This window comes from Triturus cristatus, chromosome 3_1, assembly GCF_964204655.1.
Source record: "Triturus cristatus chromosome 3_1, aTriCri1.1, whole genome shotgun sequence".
Lineage (NCBI taxonomy): Eukaryota > Metazoa > Chordata > Amphibia > Caudata > Salamandridae > Triturus > Triturus cristatus.
This window is the reverse complement of record NC_140583.1, coordinates 378,404,564-378,428,743: the sequence shown is the minus strand read 5'-3', so window position 1 is coordinate 378,428,743 and position 24,180 is coordinate 378,404,564. Positions and strand designations below refer to the sequence as shown.

General features: G+C 45.4%; 1 protein-coding gene across 1 annotated transcript in view; it reads left to right on the top strand.

Annotated features, from left to right (window-relative positions):
* UNC13C (unc-13 homolog C) overlaps window positions 1-24,180 on the top strand; it is a 1,458,878-nt gene that overhangs the window by 843,260 nt on the left and 591,438 nt on the right. The window contains exon 18 of the mRNA XM_085644160.1: window positions 21,127-21,260. Within this exon, the coding sequence (XP_085500286.1) occupies window positions 21,127-21,260 (134 nt within the window). The remainder of the gene's footprint in view (window positions 1-21,126; window positions 21,261-24,180) is intronic.

The window sequence follows — 24,180 nt, the reverse complement described above, 5'->3', positions numbered from 1 at the left end:
GCAGCAGCACGTGTGGTAAACTTTACGATTCACAACCTGGAATGTAGAATGCACAGCATGGCTCGAGCGCATATAAACACAAGCCCTCGTCATGACGTTTTCGTTTGGCTTTTTCTGCCGTGGCCTCGCCTGCCAAAAGGTTTCTTGTCTTTATGGGGCCATGTGTTTGGCCCCATAAAGATAAGAAACCTTTTGCGACCAACGCAAAGCAGGCGAGACTGTCCAAATGGGACGGCTCGAAAAGCCAAGCCAAAACGTCACCGGCACCTCTTTCCCAATGGCTGGCCGCCGTTTACCATAAACGGTGACGCCGGCCAATGGGAAAGAGGGGCGGGGCTTAATGCCCCTTACTGAAAATACCCTGTCAACACTAAATCTCGCCAGCGAGACTGCGCATGCACGCAACCTAATGCTAGCGAGACCGAAAAAAGAAAAGGGGGAAAAAAACATGTACCTTACTGGCGGGCAGCTCTCCTGCATCCTCTTCATCCATGTCCACGACACGATGCAAGTAGGAACAGGAAGCACCTAGGCTCCCTCTGTCGTGTAGTTCCTATAAATCTATATAGGATCCTCGTTGGAAGGCAGAGCGAGGGGTAGGTTCCTGGCACCTGTTATCCAAGAAAACTCATGGCGTTAACTTTTGTAATGATCGTTGCTCTGCCTAACTATTGATGAGGCGTGACTTGAACCCGAATTGGGTTGGTCCCATGATTTGAATTTTTGAGGTACCTCATTGAAAGGTCATCAAAGTGACTGGTTCATTTTCCATAACCAACCACCCTTTTAGATAGTGAATCAAGATAGGTCCTGAAGAATTGCAGAGTGATTTACACACATAGGGCAAGAAACAAGTTGACCATGACTACACACATATAGACAGCTCCGACCATTATAATCGGCGGTATCCCTATTCTGGTTTTTATTTGAGACGAGTGGGCCCGTAGATTAAAATTCATTTTGGAGCACCACCTCGCCGCATTATATTTCTCCTCACATCACCTCACATCTGCACCACTAGGCCCCTCACACACACCTCACCTAAACGGCTTGGGAAAAAGATCTCTGATAAATAGCCCCTCATAGGGTGCCCGTCAGGCATTGCAGCGCCTGCCTGATGAGGAGCATGCCCTATGATGAAGCATGACACCCAAATGGGCGTGTGAGGGCTCCACTTCCCAAATTGGGAGACACCCACACTCCACTACTGAGTTAGGTTGTTGACCAACCTAGCCTCCTTCTCTTCTTTCCCCACCCTACAGGAACTGCATACTCCTTTGGTGCTACATTGTATTTATTGGGGCCTGTATGCTAGACTTATATGTGCCCCTTCTCCCTCATTTGTATTGAGTACTGTTATAAGCAAAAACAGAGTAAATAGAGGATAGAATTCTACCGTAGTGCTAAAACAATGGATATATGCTGGCATATAAATACATGGTAGTAAGAATACGTACTCCTACAATGCTAACCTTAACTAAATGTACCTAAATGTACCTAGTATGTAGGTGTATGGCCAAGAATACCCCTAGGATAGAGCCAAACCCATTACCTGAAGTGAGAAAACAAAGGACCCTGTCTTGGTCTCGAGATGGACACCCCACGAGGGGTGTCAGACCACTGCGTGCTGGAGTATCTGCTTGCCGGGACCTCAGCATCTCGTGTCAGCATCTCAGCTTGGAAGTCTTTCTCCTCTGCTGTACCCAGCAAAGATATGGTCTTTATATACCCAAAAGGTACCCTCAGGGGTTTTACCTTGCTGTGTCATGTCGCCCAAGAATGACGATAGTGATGAAACTTATACACAGCTATTATGCAGAAGATGTTAATCCTGCTGTGATTCTGAGAATCCTCATGCATAATAAATGAGGCTAATTTTAGGAAAAAACAACACAGCATTTATTCAGCTCTTAACTAGGTAAAAGGTCAGCACCAAAACCGTTATGTAGTATAGTGGCAGGTCAAATGTAAGTGAAAGGTTAGGTGACTACCCAGGCCTGTATTCGGTTACATAGCAAATCATAACACCTCCCCTAAGACAATCACAACGCTTCAAAGTGGTTTGGCGCTCAGGCAGGGAACAGGAGCCTGGGCATGTTCCTCACCAGCATGTGTACCGTAGCTTGGTGGGGAACACGCAAAGTGTGCATGGCTGTTTAGCTGGCGCAAAACGGCCAGCCAAACAGTCATGCACAAAAGGGCTTTTCACTTCTCCTCCTGCTCTGCAGCCTGCACAGCTTCACACCGCCCACACCTTTAAAGCGCACGACAGCAGTGAAAAATTAAACGATAATAACATTTAATCAATCAGGGTTTGTGAAGCGCACTACTCACCCGTGATGGTCTCAAGGCGCTGGGGGGGGGGGGGGGAGGTGTGCACAGCTCTGTTGGGGTAATTCGGAGAGCAAGGTCTGAACTGGTACAGTGTCTTTGCCTTGTTGGAGGTGAAGGGGGAGTTCGTTCCAGGTCTTGGATGCGAAGTAGGAGAAGGATCTTGCACCTGCACAGGTCCTGTAGACACGAGGGATGGTGGCTAAGGCGAGGTTGGCTGATTGGAGGATTCTCTTGGGGGGCATGAAGGAGATTCGGTCATTTAGGTATTGGGATCCGATGTTGTGGAGGACTTTGTAGGCGTGTGTGAGCACTTTGAAGGTTATTTGTCTTTCAACAGGGACCCAGTGGAGGTCGCAGGGGTGTTGGGTGATGTGTCATCATTTTATTTTTCTTTTGGGGCGACACTCCTTCGCCTTAGCGGAGGAGCCCCCACTCAGTATTATGTCCCTCACAAGGTGGTAAAGATGCCCAGCACATTATGTTGACAGGGTACATCGAACTGACAATGTACCCATCAATTGGGACAAGAATTCCAGTGCCCAGATCTCTGAAACAAGTTTCTTTCCCATATTTAAGAATCCATTCCGGCTTAGTAGAGATCTGTAAATAGGACAGACTTCCTGCCACTACCTGGGCAGAGAAATGATGTCTTACAAACCGGGAATACCTCCAATAAAGCTTTAAGTCAGCCTATTAGATTGTTAACCAGTGCATTTTCCAGAGTACTTTGGGTGATTGGAGTAACCTTTTAATTACCTCTTTGGGGCTCATTATGTAAATGTGCAGTGTCAAAATCTGTGGGCCAGCAGCGTCTGGGAAAATCTCCCAGTTTAACCAGAGTGCGTCTTGGTTTCGTGCTGTGTTTTTAGCCTGTTAACTTGCTTTTATTTTCTAAAATGGAAAAGTACACGTTGTTGTTGATGGATTATATGTAATTAGTGACAACACCGAATGGCGTGCCTTAAAAAGCCCAGACAAAAGCAGAGTTGCAGCAGATCAATATTCTTCTTTGGCAAAAACAGGAGGGAAATATCCCGTGATTGCCAGTTTAATGATATGGCATTGCTTTCAAGCTCAAGAGATGCAATAACGCGGCACATTTGTCAGACTAACATCAATATAGAACATTTAATTTATTTCCCTAGGACACGGTCGTATTTGATGTTCTACATTTTCACAAGAACAAACCGTATAATTAGCTGTTTTAAATTATGCATAAAGGAAAAGTGTTTCTTTCTCTAAAATGTTCCTAGTCAAGAAGGTGCGCAAAGAAAGAAAGAAGAATGGCAACATTTTTTTGTCATACAAACTCCAGCAAACTGCTATTTAGCTATTTTAACTTGTTAATCAAGGCAGCAATTAAACATTGTTTGAATACACTATTAAAGTCTCATTTTGCAAGTAGGTGTCAAATGCCATGAAACCTTTGTTTTCAATACCGCAATAAAAAAATTACATTTTTAACCTAACTTTCAACTCTTTATTAGAAATGGGCATGGTTAATAAATAAACGAAAACCTAAAATGTGTATGCCATGCTTTAGTGCCAGATCCTGAATGTTAAAATCACAAGGCAGAGTTTACAACCAGAAATCTATTTGCCCTTTCAATATGTTACTTGAAGTGGAAACACCTCTGCTACAATGGCGACAAAATTTCAGTCGCATTTAGAAGTAGACTTATGAAGGCAGTTGAGTTTTTCCCAGGGTGGATGTATTGCCTTGGATTGAGACGACTATGGGGACATTTCTGAGACTACAATGCAACCATATGAGCGAGTGAGGAAATTGTCATCAATAAATGTGAGTACTGGAATGAACCATCAAATCGGAAGTATTCAAGTGCCACATTATAAGTGTTTTGGGGTCGAGAATCTTTTGTACTAGATCAACAGTGACATTTGTAGGGCTTTGTGTGGAAGATAACTAAGATTTAAATCATTATTTTGCACACGGATGATACAGTCATAGTTTTTTTGGGACAAATATGCTGAATATGGGCAGTTAATCCAATGCACCTTCATGGCCCAACTGCATCACGTTTGTCATTGGCACAGGCTTTTAAGGAATTTATTGTATCCCTCCCCCAGTTGTTGGTGAGGAAATCAAGACGTCGGAAGATGGGACTTCTGTAATATTTTTCTGGATGTCTCTTTCCCTTACACCCCTAAATGGTCCCTGTCATTGAATGTTTTAAATCACAATACAGAAGGGAGGCCTGAACAGGACCTACAACGAAAACATCCAGTGAACCCAGCCTACTTGCACCCCTCAAATCCAAAATATGAACCCTTTTAACTTGGATACTGTTAGACCCAGGGGAATCTGGCTGACTGGGACGCATTAAAGCCAGACAGAATCCACCATCCGAGTTAGGAGGCGTATGATACACTTGTCCAATAACCCATGACCACCCTTGGGTAGGTTGGTACAGAGCAGTTAGGCTTAACCTCAGGGTCAAAGTGTAAAGTGTTGGCACAACAGCACTCTCGTAACACACTGCGTATGCTACAAAAAGACTCCACACCATATGTATAAAACATTGGTCTTTGTATTAAACACACATTAGAATCCACACAACATACACACTGCGTATATACTTTACAGTTATCTGCAACTGTAGAACTCTCACAATAGTAGCAGAAGGGCGTCAGCATATATGCACTATTCAGTGGTGTTCATAAAACCCGACATTCATCATCATCATCATCAAAAATCTTTATTTCGGTCACTATGGACCATAAAAGAGAACAACATGGATAAAATGGTATAACACTTAAAAGAATAAAAGAGGTGGTTGCTAAAACCATTACACATCAATAAAAGCATTTCATACTTCACAAATGGTATCCTTGGGCATAATTAATCGTTTTCGAATGAACCACATTGAAGTTAAAAATTTTGCAACAGCAAAAACAATAGGTGCGGAGAGATCGGACTTTAAAATTCTATATGCAGGGTAGTATTTCCTAAAGCCTAAGTTCCTAAGGAGAGGGACAAGCCAATAACTCCTGGGTTTATTGTAAGCAGGGCAGAAGAACATAATGTGCAGCTCATCTTCTCTCCAAAGAGGGCATACATGACAATTAGGTGTAGTGTGCTTGTTAGACCAATGTTCAGTGTATGCCCTCAGGGGGAGAGACCCATATCGCCATTGCAAATATAACTTCCTTGTCATCGATGGTCCTACATCATCAAAAACTAGTTCCCGGTGATAATGATCTTTGATGTGGAGGAAGTGTTTGGATAAGGATTCTTGGCGTAAGGGCTCAATTAAGGCCCGCAGCTTGTACTCGTAATATGCCTTTGCTAGAGATCTACGAGAGATAGCAGCGCAGGCAATTACTGGGTCGGACCACATTTCACTTTTCCCCATCATTTCAAGAGAGTGCTTTATATATTTAAGCCAAGGTATTTGAACAGCTTTGGGGAGGCACAGGATATCTACAAGTTCTGCTCTATAGCTAGATAGATCCTGCGAACTCCATAATCTGCGCCAGAAGGTTAGTGGCTTGAGTCCTAACTCCACTGTGATTGGCCTTAGGCCAAGGTCAAGTCTTAGAGGGAGGAGTGGGGTGCTAGCTGGTAACGCAGCCAATTGTCTGATAAAGTTGTTCTCAGTAATCAGAAGTTTGTTACCTGCTGCATGCCCCCATATCTCACCTCCGTAAGTTACTGCCCCTCTAGCCTGGGTTTTGTAAATATGGAGGGGGGGGCCAAAGGGTTTATAGGAAGACCTGGATACCATCCTGTGTATACCGCCCGTTAGCTGGGCTAGTTTTAAATTCGCCTTAATCATGTGCGAGTCCCAAGTCATGGTTTGGTTAAGGGTTACCCCCAGATATTCAAAAGTGGAGACCCGTTCCAATCTAACGGTCCCCAGGATAGGGTTTGGGCGGGATGAGAGGGGTGGGTTGAAGACCATAAACTTGGTTTTACTTGCGTTGATTTCCAGTCCACGCCCCTCGCAGAAGTCCATAAACCCATCCAACACACGCTGCAGACCCATGGGGGATTTGGACAGCAGCAGAGTGTCATCAGCAAACATGATTGCCGGGACCCTGCTGCCGTTCAGCTTCGGTGCATCGGTATTGCTTAAGCCTGTCAGGAAGCTTATAACCCCGTTCACAAAGAGGCAGAACAGGGTCGGAGCGAGCACACAACCCTGTCTCACCCCTGTGTCCACGGGGAAACTTTCAGAGAGGGCTCCCCCTCTGCCGCAACGAACCTTGGCGAAATTGCCCTGATGCAGTCTCATCAGCATTGATAGAATGTCAGCCGGGACACCTATGGTATTTAAAACGGTCCATAATTTGTCCCTAGGTACCAAATCAAATGCCGCTCGTAGGTCCACGAAGACCGTATACAGAGTGCCACCCTCAATTAATGCGGTCTTCCAATATAAAAGATTAAATCGGAAGATCTGATCTGTCGTTGACACGCCCTCTCTAAACCCAGCTTGGTACGGGCTCAATATTTCACGCTCCGCAATCCAGGCCTGAAGACGGTTTAGTATTAATCTACCCAACAATTTTTGGGGAACATCGATTAGACTAATTGGTCTATAATTGGAGGGGAGCAGAGGGCATCCCTTTTTAAATATTGGGACGATCTCTGCGCCCAACCATGTGCTTGGAATCTCCATACCGGCCAAGATGGAGTTAAATAGGGTCAGTAAGTATGGTGCCCAAACTACAGGTTCGTGTTTGAATAGATCACCAGGTAAACCGTCTAGACCGGGTGCCTTTCCTGATGCAAGCCTAGCTATTGCCTCTTGAACCTCGATTAGCGTGAATGGGAGGCCCTTTGACTCTACCGGAATAGAAATAATTGAATCAGATCTGGGAGCATCGGGGGCGCAGTATAGTGATTTAAAGTGATTTTGCCAGACAGTGGCTGCGATGTTCGGCTCAATTGCACTAGTTTGGCCTTCAGTTCCAGTATTTACAAGGGACCAAAATGTACGTGAGTCACCTCGTGCAAGGATGGTTTTAAGTTTCTCCCATTTATCGTGCTCCCATTCTTTTTTGGTGTGAGCAATCAGATGTTTATAGGCAGTTCTCCTTGCCCTAATAACCTCGATCCCCTTCCCTTCCTTCAATGCATCCACAAGATCGGATTTAGCCTTGCGGCAAGTGGAATTGTACCAGGAAGGACAAGCAGGGCGTTTTTTGGTCCCCTGTGATGTTAGAAGAAAAGTGTCGGATAGTGCGAGGATTAAATCTTCGTGTAACGTACCCCACACTTTCAAGGATTCAGCAGAACAGCAATCTTCTGTAATTGCGAGTGCTTTTGTGAGTACTGGGATAGCCTTAGCATAAAGCCTGGGTAGATTGTCAGATTTGGAGACGAATCTCTCCCATCTCACTCTGCGTCTATTGCTTGAGAGGACTAGGGCCGCGTGGGTTGGCAGCCTCTGATCACTCTGGGGCTCAAGGAAAGGGAGATTGTATTCCAGTTCAAGAGCATCGTGGTCACTATCCGTCCTAGGAAGGACGCGAAAGTCCGTAATAAGGGACCACGATGCTAGAGGGACAAGAATGTAATCCAATCTTGATGTCCTTCCACTTCTATTATACGTGGGTTTTGGTGGAATATCGGATTTTATCCGGCCATTACAGGCCCGGACGGCAAAAACCCGTCATTCACAATATTGCATACTCCACACAGTTGCAATGGCAAGTAATCAAAGGTTTCGACTACTCGTGACCCATCCCCTCAGTCACTCAAACAGTACCAACCAACTATACACGTTGCCCCGTCTGGTGAAACTTTGTTAAATTATTGGGACCACCTAAGGTAGAAGGAAACAGTTGCTGGATTTTGTCCCTCCAGATTAGGCCTTCAGGCACCATGCGGCACCTTCACGAGTGCGGGATCACTATCCCTCCCACATGCAATAGACTGTGACGCTGGAAACTGGTGCGCTTCCCAATTAGAGAAATGTTTTTCCTTCGGTGGAGGTGCAAGCTGGATTTGCTCCCGGCAGCCAGCAGTGGGTGCTTACAAGGCACAACAATACCCTTTGGGTCCAGTCACAATGCTCTCCACAACAGAATACATTGTGGCATGGGTCCGGGAAGAGGGAGCCAGCAACCACCGACTGAGGCCGCAATGTCAGACACTGTCGTCCTCCCGATTTGGAGTTCAGAGACAGCCTAGGCTGCCAGCTTGGGTCCTACAGGAAGCTGCAACTTCCCCCAATACCCAACAGACACCCAATGCTACGGAGTGCAAGCTAGCATAGGTTTCCGGTTGCAAGCACATACTTGGTAAACTTCCCTCGTCCTCTTAAACTCCTCATGTTCCGACAACCCAGGTGAGCCACTGATCTTTTTGAGCACACTCCACCAAGTGATAGTCCCCTTCATAGAGCACGACAAGCCCCAGAACACCACAAGTCTGCAGATAATCCAGTTGCAGTGCTTCCTGCCCCAATCGCTCCTCTTGTTGTTGTCCCAGTGTCGAACCAGCGCAGTATGCTTCCAATCTCCAAAGGGTATCTAACTCCTGCAGGCAGAGCCCCAGTATTTATACCCACAATGGGCTTTGAAGATTAAATCAGTTAAAGAGGCCACCTTTAAAAATCTCTAAATTCTGTCCAGTCTGCCATCCAGCCCCAGGAGGCTTGATCAATATCATTAGTGGGGCTAAGACCCTGGCCCTTGGAATGCAGTTGCCAGTTTCACTCCAACCTATCCATCCAGGAAGGTCCCTCGGAGGCAGAGGTCTGCCATTTACCTTGAGCCCCTAGTTTATGGCAGACTCATCAGGAATGCACAGATGCAACTGTCCCCCCCAGCACCCAGATACAGATTGGAGACAAGCTGACAGGCACACAGAGTCACAAGCATAGAAATGCCCACTTTCTCAAAGGGGTATTTCTACATTAGCAATGTTAAATCCACTCGCAGCACCGGAGAGTATTTGCCATTACCCATCGATATCAAACACAATGTTGACACTCTTCTGCATGTAGGAAATGCTGCTAAATAGCCTTTTCACAAATCCCTTATGTCAATCCAATGTGAGAAGCAGGCCTTACCAAACACCATCTGTTTCCATTCACTACCAGGGCATGTAGTGGACGTGCACGCACATGCTCTTCCACATCCTGACACTGCATCCTGTCCTCAAGGAGTACTCTGATATATCAAGAGACATACAGAACCATAGTATGTAGCTTTTTAAATGCCAAGCCGATTAACAGTAACCTGCACACACACGCCCCATCATGGCAAACCTGTGGCCTGTTTGAATAGCTACCTCTGTTGGTGGAACAACCAGTTCTGCAGGCCCACGGAGGAGCATTTGAATTACTTTCCCTAGGTATATGTTTTAACCCTAGACAAGGGAATTATAGCTAACTCAAATCAGCCAGTCATATGTACACCAATCACCAATATGAATATGACAAGCACAGTATTTTCTAACTGAATGGCAGTGTCAAGTGTGCTCAAAGTCCTAAGGCTAGCAAGTGGATCACTGGAAATCCAGGAGAGACAAAAGCAAAAACTTGAGGGAAAGCACTCCAAAACAGGCCATTTCCAACAGGTAAGCTCCTAAAAAAAATCATATAATTGTGAGGGGCTTGAACTGAATGCAGTGGTGTGAGAACTGTGTTGTCTGCTACAGGCATGTAATATCCTGCGCCCTCTACACAAAGATGGCTGTCTACTGAGAGAAGGGGCCATGAATGCCGTGTACAGTCAGTCACAGGTTTAGGACCACAATCTCTCCTCAAAACATTTGGGAAGAAGTGCAGCTGCCTTTTTGACCCCATGAACTCGAGAAGTGGTGAAGAATCATTCCCTTGAATGGACAAATAAGGAAATGAAGCAGGACTTCTAAAAGCAGTGGTAAAGCTGAAAAGATGCACTGCAAAATATTGCCAAATGCTTTTTTGGACATGGGACACAGGAGTGGCAGATAGCCATTTCGACGTTGAACAGAAAAACACCATTGTGTGAACTTAGGATGAGGACCTCTAGCAATATCATAATAGTCCACTGCTCTCAATCCGTAAAGGTTCTGTTATGAGGTGAACGTCTACATGGAGATGGCTCCAGTGGGAGTAACAAATGCAAACATAGGGCACCTGAAGTCAAATATGATGCATTAAATTGAAGTGTGAGGAGCATGTTACTCCTTAACTTGCAGAAACACACCATATCAGTGGATGTCTGTGACATGGTCATGCTTGACCCACTTAAATCCACCTGCTCCGGTGAAATATAGGTTAACATTAGAAGAAATATAGTAAACAACAAGAGCCATGCTTAATAATGACCTATCGCCTGGTTATAACATTTCTATTCAAATTTACTTTGATGCTTTGTGGCTCCATAACATCTCTGCTCACTATATGTTAACAGTATATGCCAAGAACATTTTTATTTTTTCAAAGAACTTAAATACATCTGATAAGGTGAATGTCTACAAATAAAAACATTTCCTACATAAACATGGGGCTGCACATAGGGGAGCACAGCATACACAATAGTGATGATCCCAGACACATTCGCATCAAAACCCAAGGTCATTAAAATGTTCATTGGCTAAGGTTTGGACATGGAAAGGTATAACTTCATGAAGAAACTGAGAATCTACAGCATGATAACAATCATCAATGGGAAAATATTAATTTGCATTCAAAAAGCATAAGAATGTTAAAAATATGGTGTAACAACAATAAAAGAATTTTCCTGTCAGAATCCCAGAATAACTTTATGGTGACGGATATGGCAGCCTTATTTGACTTAATGTTTAAAGGGCACACAGAGTAAGATGAAGTTGGATGTCAATAGGTGCACCAAATACTTTTTTCAATTAGGCATCCTCTATGAAAATGAGATGTCTATTTGTGGACCCCAGAACTAGTAGCATTGCTCATTAAAGAAATATCAGGCTGGAAGAATGCCTGGATCCAGATAACCTTGCAGTGGTGGCTGGAGAGATTTTAAGGTGGTGCAGAGTAGCATTGGTCATGATTTGCCGGTAATGAGCAAACAAACCCAAATCTTACAAAGGGGCAACGATCGGGAGGATTCTCCCCCAATACATCTTTGAAAACAAGAGAACACTTTGCATCTAGTCTTCCTTTCCTAAAGAGATTGTTTCAACATCTCAGGTATACAATTAAATTCTATTGGGGTACCAACAGAACCCTGACATACTTTAAGAAATACTTTCAGCACTTCATCAATTGCCAAGTGTAACCACATCTAAAAAAATATGAGTTCTGTCTGCCACTCTTGCCATTTAAACTATACATCTAGCGGCAGGACAGAACTTGCGGTTCAGCATCATTTTTAGATTGAAGCCTACCACCCAGTGGAGATGTCTGGTTTACTAAAGACATCTTCAGGACATTCAGAAGTTTTCCTGGGAATGCATTCCGCCCATTGCTTACCACTGGCTTTGTGGTTTGTAACTCACATTTTCTGGCTTTTTATTTGTTAGCTTTATTTGTTTTAGGCTGTCCAGGGTGAGTCCGTCCCTAACAAGGAGCAAAGTCTTTTCCCACCAACTCCTCTTGCATCCTTCCACAAGTGCTCCTTTCAGTAAACAGGTCTGTAAATCTTGTTCCTATCTTATCCCTGTTAGAAATTGGGTTTTTGGTTGGCTAGGGTATGGCGCTAAGCCAGGCAGAACCCACCACTTTAGTCAAGGTAGGGAGTCACACACCCTAGATAACCCCTGCTCACCCCCTTGGTAGTCTGACAGAGCAGTCAGGCTTATCCCAGAGGCAAGCGTTTGTGCAACACACACGCCCCCCAGTTATACAATAAATACACCTCAAAAGAGACACCACACAGTAGTATATATGTTTCTGTATTGCAAAAGGCTTATATATCTGTGTTGCAGAGACTGGCATCTGTTTGTCAGTGTGAAGGTTTTACTGACCAACTCATTGGAGATCAGTTTGTGTGCCAGTGCAGAGACAAGCAGATTAGACATAAGCTTCTGTTCACTCAGACAAACCTACAGACCCATGTCCACACCACATCTTCAACTTCAGAAGCAAAATGATTGACAACAAGTTCAAGATAGTCCTGAACACCTTCATCACCATGGCCTCCTTCCCTGAGAACTAGAAACATGCTGAAGTGAGGCCCTTCCTGAAGAAACCTGCTTCCTATCCAGCAGAAACAAAGCACTACCGCCGCATCTCTCGACTCCCCTTTTCTGCAAGAGTCGTTGAGAAAGCAATCAACCAGCAACTCACCAAACACTTGGAACACTACAGCCTACTGGACCTATCTTAATCCGTATCTCTAGTGAACCACAGCACCAATACTGCCTTGATTGCAGCCACCAATGACATCAGGACCCTCTTTGACTATGGAGAAACAGCAGCCTGGACCTGTCAGCCACTTGACATCGTCTCCAATCGCATCTTAATCAATAGACTCCACCATGTCGCAATCAAGGAAAATGCACTGAAATGGATTGCCTCATACTTCGCCGAAAGAACCAAGTGAATCTGTCTCACACTGTGAACTTCAGAACCCAAGAAGATCATTTGTGGCTTACCCCAAGGATCTTCCCTCAGCCCTACCTTCTACATAACCCCCCTAGCTGACTCCATCAGATCAACAAACGCAACATCATCTCCTATGCAGATGACACCCAGCTCCTCCTCTCGCTGTCAGAAGACCCCTCCGCTACCAGAGCCAAATTTCACAGATGCATGATGAACGTCGCCGACTGGATGAAAGACAAAAATCTCAAGCAGTGCTTCATTTTAGCCGGTGGTTTCCAGCACTTTATCGCTAACACCAACACTTATGACGGCACCCACATTGTGGTGCTGTTGGTAGAATCTAGAGATGAGCAGAACAACAGTTGTTTATTAATTCAATATACAATAAAAATAACTAATACCTGTTGACCAAGCCATTTGTATAGCTTTGGGGGTACTTGTAGCACTGTGATGGTTAGTAGTTCTTTAGGTACTATTATTGGCACTGCTTGCAATGGCAGTTGATGGTGCAAGTTGTCGTGGCCCCCAGGCGAGGACTCTGGCACTTATTGTTTTTACAAATTTATCACTGGTCTGAAGCTAAACATGGCCAAGATAGAAGTTCTCATCTTTGGGAACAACACCTCACCATGGAGTGATGCATGCTGGCCTGCAGAATTTTGCCCAACCCCGGCTTGTCAGACCAAGCCCGTAACCTCGGCATTATCCTAGACAGCAAGTCATCCATGAAGAAAGAGGACACAATATCATCACCCTGTTTCCACACCCTATTTATGCTCTGCAAGATCTTTAGGTGACTCCCAGTTGACACCAGATCGACCACCAGGCAGGCCTTCATCACCAGCAGGCTGGACTACAGGAACACATTCTACATAGGGATCCTCACACGTCTCCAGAAGAGACTAAGACAATACAAAACTTGGCGGCACGACTCATCCGTGACCTTCCCAGAAGGACCCGCATCAGAACCCACCTCAAGAAGCTACACTGGCTCAGATCCAAAAGAGATTCCAGTTCAAGATGCTGACCCACGCCTACATAGCCCTGCACATTGAAGGACCAGCATACATCAGCAAATGGAAGACCTTCTACCAACCAACCAGACAGCTACAATTTGCCTCCCTCTTCCTCGCACACACCCCCCGATTCACCGAGCCAACAGAGGAGGATGCTCCTTCTCACACTTGGCAACCAAAGCCTAGAACAACCTACTCTTGCACCTCAGAAATGTTCCATCGCTCCAGCATTTGAGGAAATGACTCAAGACCTGGCTCTTTGAATGAACATATCACAATGCAGCTGCTAGCTACCCCAGCACCTTGAGACCCTCACAGATGATTTGCCATGCTTTATAAATACTTGGTTGGTCGATTGGTTGATAGTACTGACGAAGAAGTGGACAAAGTGAACTTGGTTAATCAACTAGGAAAGAAAAAGAGATGTAAGGCAGTTTACAAATTAAGAGGCAAATAGGTTACGTTGATGATGGACTCTGACCCATTACATATGATAATTCCAAAGAGTATGTTTAAAGGTACGTGATCTAATGTCAAACTGAAGGATATCAATCTGAAAGGTTACAGAGGGGCAAACATTGATGTGATGGGGTACCTCTGGGTGGAAATCCAGTTTCAGAACTGTCAAATAAATAGTAAAGTCTGTATTGCCATGGGTGGCCCACCTATGTTTGGATGATTACATCAGTATGACCAGCAAATAATAATAAACCCTAGTGTGATGGATGATGTCATGGTGTTGGAGATGCAGATTTGAGAGATCTACTGAAGTTTGCAATAATATTTGAGGATAGATTAGGTGAATCAAATGGTTAAGTCCACAGAATTTGTTTGAGGACAATATTTCCCAGTTAGACATTTGGCCAGAAGAGTCCGGATGATCTATAGAGAATAAGTAAAGGCTTTTTGAGTCAGGTGGTGTCTGAAGGGGTTAAAGAACCAGTGGAAGCCGCATAGTGGCTTTCACCCAAACATGTGATGGCTTTTTGAGATTCTGTATGGACTTTCACAGCCTAAATGAGAATGTGGTCACAGACTCTTTCCCTCTTCCCACTATCAACAAAATGATAATGATTTTATCTGGTGGTAAGTATTTCTCCAAAGAGTGATTACTATCAGATCAAATTCCAGCCAGAATTGAAGGTATTGATGGCATTTATTTCCTGTGAAGGGGTGCATCAGTTTGCAGGTGTACCAATTGGGTTATCTTCAGGGGATGATATTTTCCAAAGACTAATGACAAATGTGTTAGCCAACAACAGCACTAAATTAAATCAGTCTTGGTCAAAAGAAAGAACTGCACATAATGATGTTTTGATCATTGAATTCTCATTGGATTAGTGCCTCAAATGACACATTGTTTATGTCTATTATATTATCCTGTATTTAACCTATATGTATTAATTTGTATATGTGAATTTTCACATTAGTAGTTAATTTATGGTGCAATATTTGACCTGTTTTTTAATGTTTTTTGTAAATAGAATTCATTTGAATAAAACATTTATATATTAGCTTAGAGATCTTGTGACACTCTTTGGTGATAGGATTGTGCTTGGCATGTGTGGTATGAGCTAGAAACAGTGTGCCTTAAAACAATCCAAAGGGAAATTGTTGCCTTGACTTATTGTCGATTTGGTGTCCTGTCCGATTGTTAAGAGAGGACCCCTCTCTTATTTTTGGTGATATCTTTAAAATGACACCAAAACCATGACAGTAGGGAAACAGAGATACAAATGTTTAAAGAATAGACACTTTCTAAAGCTTAGAAATCAATAGCACCACTTAAGGACATCAGGTCGTGCTTGACCAGAGAAAAGTCATAGTTTGAAGCCGACCCCGATGGAGCCCTGCTCCGCTACTTCTCACAGGATGCCTCTGTCAAAACTTTACCTTTCACACTTAGAAACATTTCTGGAATCCCCTAGATGGTCCTTGGCAGGCTTGGACTTCAATTCCCACAAAGAACTTGGTCAACCACATAAAACTCCACTTGACGCACTCCTAGAGGGGGACATTGGATGGAGAAGTGTCATGCAAAGCTTTGTTAACCTGTAGCTGCAGGGAATCCAGTCCTTACACATTTTTAAGCAAGGCAAAGTCCTCAGAGTTCTAGTCCCATATAGTGCAGTGGGCGCAGGCTGCACTAGGCAGGCCCCTGGGTCCAGATCAGGATTCCAAAAGGACAATCCTCCTTCTTCTTGTAGTTTCAAGCAGCAGAACTGGGAGGCTCTGCACCTCTCACATATTTATCCAGTGCTCTCTCTCGACAAGCAGGGGAGCACCCTTGTCTAATGAGGTGCTGGGCAGCACCCCAGGGCATGACAACTTTCTCCAAATGTTGGCATAGTCTTGTCCCAAAGAGCTCTATTCTCTCAAAATCAATCATGGCGGACGTTTCAGCAGAAACTCAAGAGCTCACCAAAGCAACCTCAGAGTATGCCTTATTTCCATAGACTCTCCACACTCACATTTGTGAATTCTTCCTTAAGCCTCCCATGTGGCAGAAAGAGGGGGTACTTGTGGCTGACTGGCTTACTTGACCTGTTCTTCCTTTGGAGCTGATGGTTTATGGTTCAGAACCCTGCTCAGGCCTTCCTGTTCTCCTCACAGCTCTTTCCATCAGATAGCCCCTGCCCTGCCAGACCACTTATCACTTAATCAAGGCAGCCTGGCTGATCCCCTCAGGGCTGGCCAATCAGGGAATAGTGCGAGAGGCTGGATTTTGGAATACAGAAACAACACCTTCTAACTTCAACTTCTTGTCTGTCAAGTTATGATCAATTAAAAAATGCCAAGTTGCTGTATTTATCAAGACCATTCTGTTCAGTCTTTGAAGAATATTTTCATAATCTTCTAGCAATAGCTATGTGTCCATAACATATTGCCAGCTTAGCCAAAGAGGCCAACTATCTTCAATGGGGAAAATGAAATGTGCTATTTCTTCCTCACTAGGATGTCTAAAACCTCTTTTATAAAGCACCTGCTCCTAATTACAGGACTCCCCCACCCATGGAACACCTAGAGGAGACATGTGGAGTTCCTAATATGCAAAAAAGATTTTGGTTATTACCTCACAGTGACCACAGCACCAAAGTCAACTTTGGAGTGGATTCCCTAAACTGGGGAAAAATAAAATGGGCAACTTTCACTCACCAGGGTATAAAAAACATCTTTTTAGGGGCCCTGCTTATAGTTACATGACCCCTCACCCGTGGAACACCTAGGGGAGACCTGGGGGGGGGGGGGTACCCACAATATAAAAATAAGGTAGATTATCACTTTTGAAGTGCCCATACCACCAAAGTCAAGTTTGCGGAAAATGTTACTTTTAAAAGCAGTGCTGCAATGCAGGGCTGCTTTTAAAATGATCTCAGGCTCTCAGCAGTGCACACATGCAAGTGCAACAAAGGCGGCTGACCTCTAAACTGCTGTGTCCTATCATATTAGGGACTTATGGGTAGTTTTTATACCCTTCCCTTATTATCTACTAGGGACTTATCGGGTAGGTCATGCCAATTATAAGTGTACCTCAGTGCACATGTTTGCGTTTAACATAGCACTGGTTATGGGCCTAGCTAGCAGAGACCAGAGCACAGTCAGAGTCAGCTACCATCAGTATCAGTCAGTACAAAAGGAATTGGGGGTGAGCATGCAAAAAGGGTGACTTTCTAACATGTAATAAAATTGTAAATGCAGCAGAATGATAACCAAGGGCCAGATGTATCAAATGGTTTGGCCCATTCTGTGTCTATGGGGAAATGTGTTGATACATATTGCCCCAAGTTTTTTAAGTTCCAAATAACCAAGTCGTAAGGTTTCATCCCTGTGCACTTTGGAACATTTCTTTGGCAGTCTTGCAGTGGTGCCTAGACTTGTGGGGGCATCACAGACTTGCTTCTGACTAAACGATTCCTATCAACAAGAAAACGTTTTTAGACTTGGTTTCAGTGCACTAACCCAACAGCAGGAAATAGTATTTACTTGAAAATGTGTCCAAAGCCATCATTCAGCTGCATATCATGAATGAGTCTATGACACTTGAAGGAACGAACAGTGGTTTGATTGGGCATACAAATAAAACCAAAAATCTGATTGGCCGCACTCTGCTAGTCCTACCAGCATGTTACCCCAAAGAATTGTGGTCCATGAAGTAGCGTCGGCGGGTACGCCTATGCCAAAAGTTTAAAATGAAAATAAGTGTTGCGTTAGCCATCCCTGGACACGTGTTTCGAGGTAGTTGCCTCTCGTCAGCAGGGAGTAGGTATGTGTGTAGGGTTGCTGCGTAGGCTGCCAAAAAATATTCTCAGGTAAAGTACCACTCAAGGCGCGCAGGTGCGTAGCCATGGGCTCGTCAGCCCCACCGGCTCAAGGGAGCCTGAATGTAAACAAAAATCTGATTGGCCCCACTCTGCTAGTCCCACCAGCGTGTTACCCCAAAGAATTGTGGTCCATAAAGTAGCGTCGGCGGGTACGCCTATGCCAAAAGTTTAAAATGAAAATAAGTGTCGCGTTAGCCATCCCTGGACACGTGTTTCGAGGTAGTTACCTCTCGTCAGCAGGGAGTAGGTATGTGTGTAGGGTTGCTGCGTAGGCTGCCAAAAAATATTCTCAGGTAAAGTACCACTCAAGGCGCGCAGGTGCGTAGCCATGGGCTCGTCAGCCCCACCGGCTCAAGGGAGCCTGAATGTAAACAAAAATCCGATTGGCCGCACTCTGCTAGTCCTACCAGCGTGTTACCCCAAAGAATTGTGGTCCATGAAGTAGCGTCGGCGGGTACGCCTATGCCAAAAGTTTAAAATGAAAATAAGTGTCGCGTTAGCCGTCCCTGGACACGTGTTTCGAGGTAGTTGCCTCTCGTCAGCAGGGAGTAGGTATGTGTGTAGGGTTGCTGTGTAGGCTGCCAAAAAATATTCTCAGGTAAAGTACCACTCAAGGCACGCAGGTGCGTAGCCATGGGCTCGTCAGCCCCACTGGCTCAAGGGAGCCTGAATGTAAACAAAAATCCGATTGGCCGCACTCTGCTAGTCCTACCATCGTGTTACCCCAAAGAATTGTGGTCCATGAAGTAGCGTCGGCGGGTACGCCTATGCCAAAAGTTTAAAATGAAAATAAGTGTCGCGTTAGCCATCCCTGGACACGTGTTTCTAGGTAGTTGCCTCTCGTCAGCAGGGAGTAGGTATGTGTGTAGGGTTGCTGCGTAGGCTGCCAAAAAATATTCTCAGGTAAAGTACCACTCAAGGCGCGCAGGTGCGTAGCCATGGGCTCGTCAGCCCCACCGGCTCAAGGGAGCCTGAATGTAAACAAAAATCCGATTGGCCGCACTCTGCTAGTCCTACCAGCGTGTTACCCCAAAGAATTGTGGTCCATGAAGTAGCGTCAGCGGGTACGCCTATGCCAAAAGTTTAAAATGAAAATAAGTGTTGCGTTAGCCATCCCTGGACACGTGTTTCGAGGTAGTTGCCTCTCGTCAGCAGGGAGTAGGTATGTGTGTGTAGGGTTGCTGCGTAGGCTGCCAAAAAATATTCTCAGGTAAAGTACCACTCAAGGCGCGCAGGTGCGTAGCCATGGGCTCATCAGCCCCACCGGCTCAAGGGAGCCTGAATGTAAACAAAAATCCGATTGGCCGCACTCTGCTAGTCCTACCAGCGTGTTACCCCAAAGAATTGTGGTCCATGAAGTAGCGTCGGCGGGTACGCCTATGCCAAAAGTTTAAAATGAAAATAAGTGTCGCGTTAGCCATCCCTGGACACGTGTTTCGAGGTAGTTGCCTCTCGTCAGCAGGGAGTAGGTATGTGTGTAGGGTTGCTGCGTAGGCTGCCAAAAAATATTCTCAGGTAAAGTACCACTCAAGGCGCGCAGGTGCGTAGCCATGGGCTCGTCAGCCCCACCGGCTCAAGGGAGCCTGAATGTAAACAAAAATCCGATTGGCCGCACTCTGCTAGTCCTACCAGCGTGTTACCCCAAAGAATTGTGGTCCATGAAGTAGCGTCGGCGGGTACGCCTATGCCAAAAGTTTAAAATGAAAATAAGTGTCGCGTTAGCCATCCCTGGACACGTGTTTCGAGGTAGTTGCCTCTCGTCAGCAGGGAGTAGGTATGTGTGTAGGGTTGCTGCGTAGGCTGCCAAAAAATATTCTCAGGTAAAGTACCACTCAAGGCGCGCAGGTGCGTAGCCATGGGCTCGTCAGCCCCACCGGCTCAAGGGAGCCTGAATGTAAACAAAAATCCGATTGGCCGCACTCTGCTAGTCCTACCAGCGTGTTACCCCAAAGAATTGTGGTCCATGAAGTAGCGTCGGCGGGTACGCCTATGCCAAAAGTTTAAAATGAAAATAAGTGTCGCGTTAGCCATCCCTGGACACGTGTTACAAATAAAACCACTTAATTTAATGCATTAACCACCATCTATTTGTCGATTCCAGCGTCTGAAATTAAATCTACCAGAACAATAGAATTCTCTCCAAGCTCCTTTTTAGCGGTTTCTCTAGAGCTCTCAATCCTATGTTCTGTCTTTAGCCTCCTCCGCCATCTCTCTCTCTTCCTTCATCCACCAGCCATTCTTTGCTCCTGAAGTCCCTGATTGCTTCTGTAGTGCTCTCTATGACACCAAGCTCTGTTGTGGGTCAGTGTTTCTTTTGCTATCCGCCTTGGTTTTACTCTCACCGTTTTTCGTCCACCGCTATTGTATATGCACTTGAGGTTTCATGAGTTCATTTAATTTCAACTCGTTATTCTTATAAGACTTTAGCCCCAGGTGCTCGAACATACTCCAAAGTAAAACATACAACAACAAAAAAAATATCGTTCAGCTCGGGTATATTAGAGGCTGGGGAAGAGCCTATGAATGGATCACTTTCTTTGTAACCCGCTGTTACTTAATTAGTAACCGTGTAATGTACAAGTTCAGACGAAAGGTTGCAGTTCTGATTAGGAAGTATTTATAAACTGAACGCAGCTTGAGTGACAATAGCAGCCTTCTGTCTTTCCAATTACAAAGGCTTCTCCAGAGTGCTTTTCCCAGATTCACTTTATCAAAAGATATGAATTGTTTGTGCACTATTCAAATGAAACTGAGAAAATGCTCCTCATAAGATCCGGTGCGTTACAGCCTTGGGAAGAGTGGTGAATACATTGCGCATCCATTACATGCATTCCACATCCAATAAAGGTCTTTTTCTTTTTTTTTATATTATATCTAAAAAGCGCATTATTTTCTTTCTTTGTGCCTAAAAATGAATCCCAAATGATAAGAGGATATTTCAGTGCCTCTCTTTCATTATTTTTATTGCAGGCTAAGAAGCAAGATATTCCTCGTGAGGACCAGGGGCCATCTGTCAAAAATTTGGATTTTTGGCCTAATCTTATAACTCTTATGGTGACAATCATTGATGAAGATAAGACTGCATATACACCTACCCTGAATCAGTAAGTTGTATTTTCTGCGCCTTTAACAGAATGTCAATGTAGCTTCTGGCATATGGTGAAGACTGAAGTCTTGATATTATCTATGCACAGTGGGCCAAATGCTAGTTAGCAAGTCGGCGACTCGCAATATAGTGTTCCTGAGTCCCTATTAGGAAGGGGTGTGGAAAGGGCGTCCCTTCGTAATAGCGAGGCAGAATGGCATGTACAATTGTTTTGCGACCGTGGTCGCAAAAAAACTCTCGCAGTTTACCACCTACGTCAAGTAGGTGGTAAGCAATTCAAACAATGGGAGGCATGGCCAGGGGACCCCATCCCCTTTGTGAATGGATGCAAAAATATTTTTTAAGAGTAGGCAGTGAGCCCATGGACCACTGCCTTTTACTAAGAAATGAAACAGAAACGTTGAATTTTTCTTTTTTAAATACATCCCGTTTTCCTCTAAGGTTGCACTTTAAAACAAAACCTGCTTTATTGAAAAAACAGTCAGAGACATGATGGTCTTCTGACCCCAGCAGGCCACCATCCCTGCGAGGGTTGGCCATTCCCAATGGGTCGCAAATTGCTACCTGCCACATGAATGTTGATGAAGCAGGTCATTTGCGACCCCATTAGGAATCGCAAACAGTGTTTAAGACACTGTTGTACATTCCATTTTGCGATTTGCCAAACGTTACAATTTGTGACTCGCAAAATGGAATGGTCGTAAGTCTGGCCCAGTATTCCCTATTAAAAACCATCAGTATGGAGTTAATGCAAATTGAGCAGCTTCTCTGTTTACTCTGGCAGCTATGGTAATTTGTTACCAGGTACAAGGGTACCTTCCAGGGCAGGCAGTAGTGTTTCAGCAAGGAGCCTGTTCTCAGAGGGATTGGAGGACAGGAGAGAGGAGAGACAGTTTAGACTAGAGCTCACCAAGCTGGAGAGAGAGCGTACGAAAGAAAGGATGGAGCGGGATCGTTAGAAAGAGAGGTTGGCCATGGAGGAAAGGAAACTTGGCCATGAGCTCAGCCTGAAGGAGCTAGAAAACCGAGCCCTACAAATAGGGGCCAACAGCAACACGAATGGTGGCAGCGTACCTACTTAAGCTTCATGTGAGTCCAGGGTTTTTATGCCTAAAGATGTGATGGCCAGTTTAAAGGTGGGGAATCATTTAGATAAATGGTTAGCAGCCTATGAGGTGTCCTTAAGAGCCCATGGGGTCCGAGAGAGTTACTGGGGGGGTTGGTTTGTATAAGTACATACCTCCAGAAGTTAGGGACACACTCCTTTACCTAGAGAAGGCAGACCAGACCAACTATTCTGTCATGAAAGCAGAGTTACTAAAAAGGTTTGGTCTTACCCCTGAAAGGTATAGGCAGAAGTTTAGAAATAGCCACAAACTTCCCACACAGAACTGGGTAGATTTCCTGGATTACGCTAGTAAAGCATTGGAGGGCTGGGTGAGGGGCAGCAATGTGAATGACTATGAAGGGTTGTATGACGTGTTCTTGAGAGAGCACCTTCTAGAGAAATGTTTTCCAGAGCTGCAACAACACCTGTTGACTGCAAGTTGACCAATCCTAGGAAACTTGCGGAGGAGGCGGACACCTGGGTCGGTACCATGGTGTTCACTAAGGGATCTGGGGGGACTCCCAAAAGGGTGGTCAGGGTTCCAACCAGAGGAAAGAGGGGGGAGATAAAAAGAAGGCGTTCTCCAAAGGCCCCCAAAACAATTCACAAGGGAAAGGGTCTGGGCCTAGCCCCAATCTGGCCACCAAAAGCCTACTTATCCAAAGGTCAGCAGCCTAAAACTGTCTGGTGTTATGAGTGCGGTTAAATTGGACACTACAAGGGGGATCCCAAGTGTCGAAAGAGAGCACCTCCTCCCACTGGAGGTAAAAACCCCGGGGTGGCTAGTGTAACGCTGGTGGAGGAGCTGTCCCTAGATAATGGGGGTGAGTGGGCAGGGTTGACCCTAGTGTCCCTGGGAGACAGTGAGATGGTTCCAAAGATCCATGTGCCCTCAAATACTACCAAGTATAGGCTGTGGGTCACCATCAATGGTCAGGGGGTGGAGGTCCTGAGGGGCACAGGTGCCAGCATGACTATGGTAAGGAGTCAGCTGGTGTCCCCAAAGCAAGTAATTCCCGATGCATTCCACCCAGTTGTGAAGGCTGACAACAGGGCGGGTCACTATCATGTGGCCTAGGTTCCCTTTGAGTGGGGAGGGGTTTCAGGCCTTCTAAGAGTTTCTGTAAGCCCTGCCATGCTAGTGGACTGTCTGTTGGGGAATGACCTTGAGCACACTGCCTGGAAGGAGGTAGAGCTCAATGCGCATGTGGAGATGCTGGGGTTACCAGAGTGGATCTGTGCTACCAGACGGTCCATGGCTGCCCGGAAAGGGAGTCAACCAGGGATGGAGCCTGGAACAATGGCCCAGCCAGCTGCTAAGAAGGGGAAAGCCCGATGGCGTGGGAAATCTGCCCCGGAAAGCACACCCCATGAGATGGATGGGGCACCTGCAGCAGTTGCACCGGAGTCCACGGAGGGGGGTGTTGCTCCCTTGGGGGACCTGCCTACCCCTGCGGCGTGGCAGGTTGAAGGAGGGCCCACCAGAGAGGAGTTTTGTCAGGCACAGAAGGAGAGCGCCACCCTTGAGGGCATGAGGCAACAGGCCGAAGCCCAAGCAGCAGGCAATGCCTCTGAGAACTATCACATTTACTGGGAGGACGACCTCCTTTACAGTGAGCCCAAGGCTCCTGTGCATGGGTCATCAAGGGCCTTAGGGATCCTTTGATGCTACAGGGCCTTTCTTTTGGAGTTGGCTCACGAGATCCCCTTGGCAGGACACTTGGGCCAAGACAAAACCTTTGCTAGGCTTGTTCCACATTTCTATTGGCCCAGGATGAGGATTTCCTCAGATACATTCTGTGTGGGACCT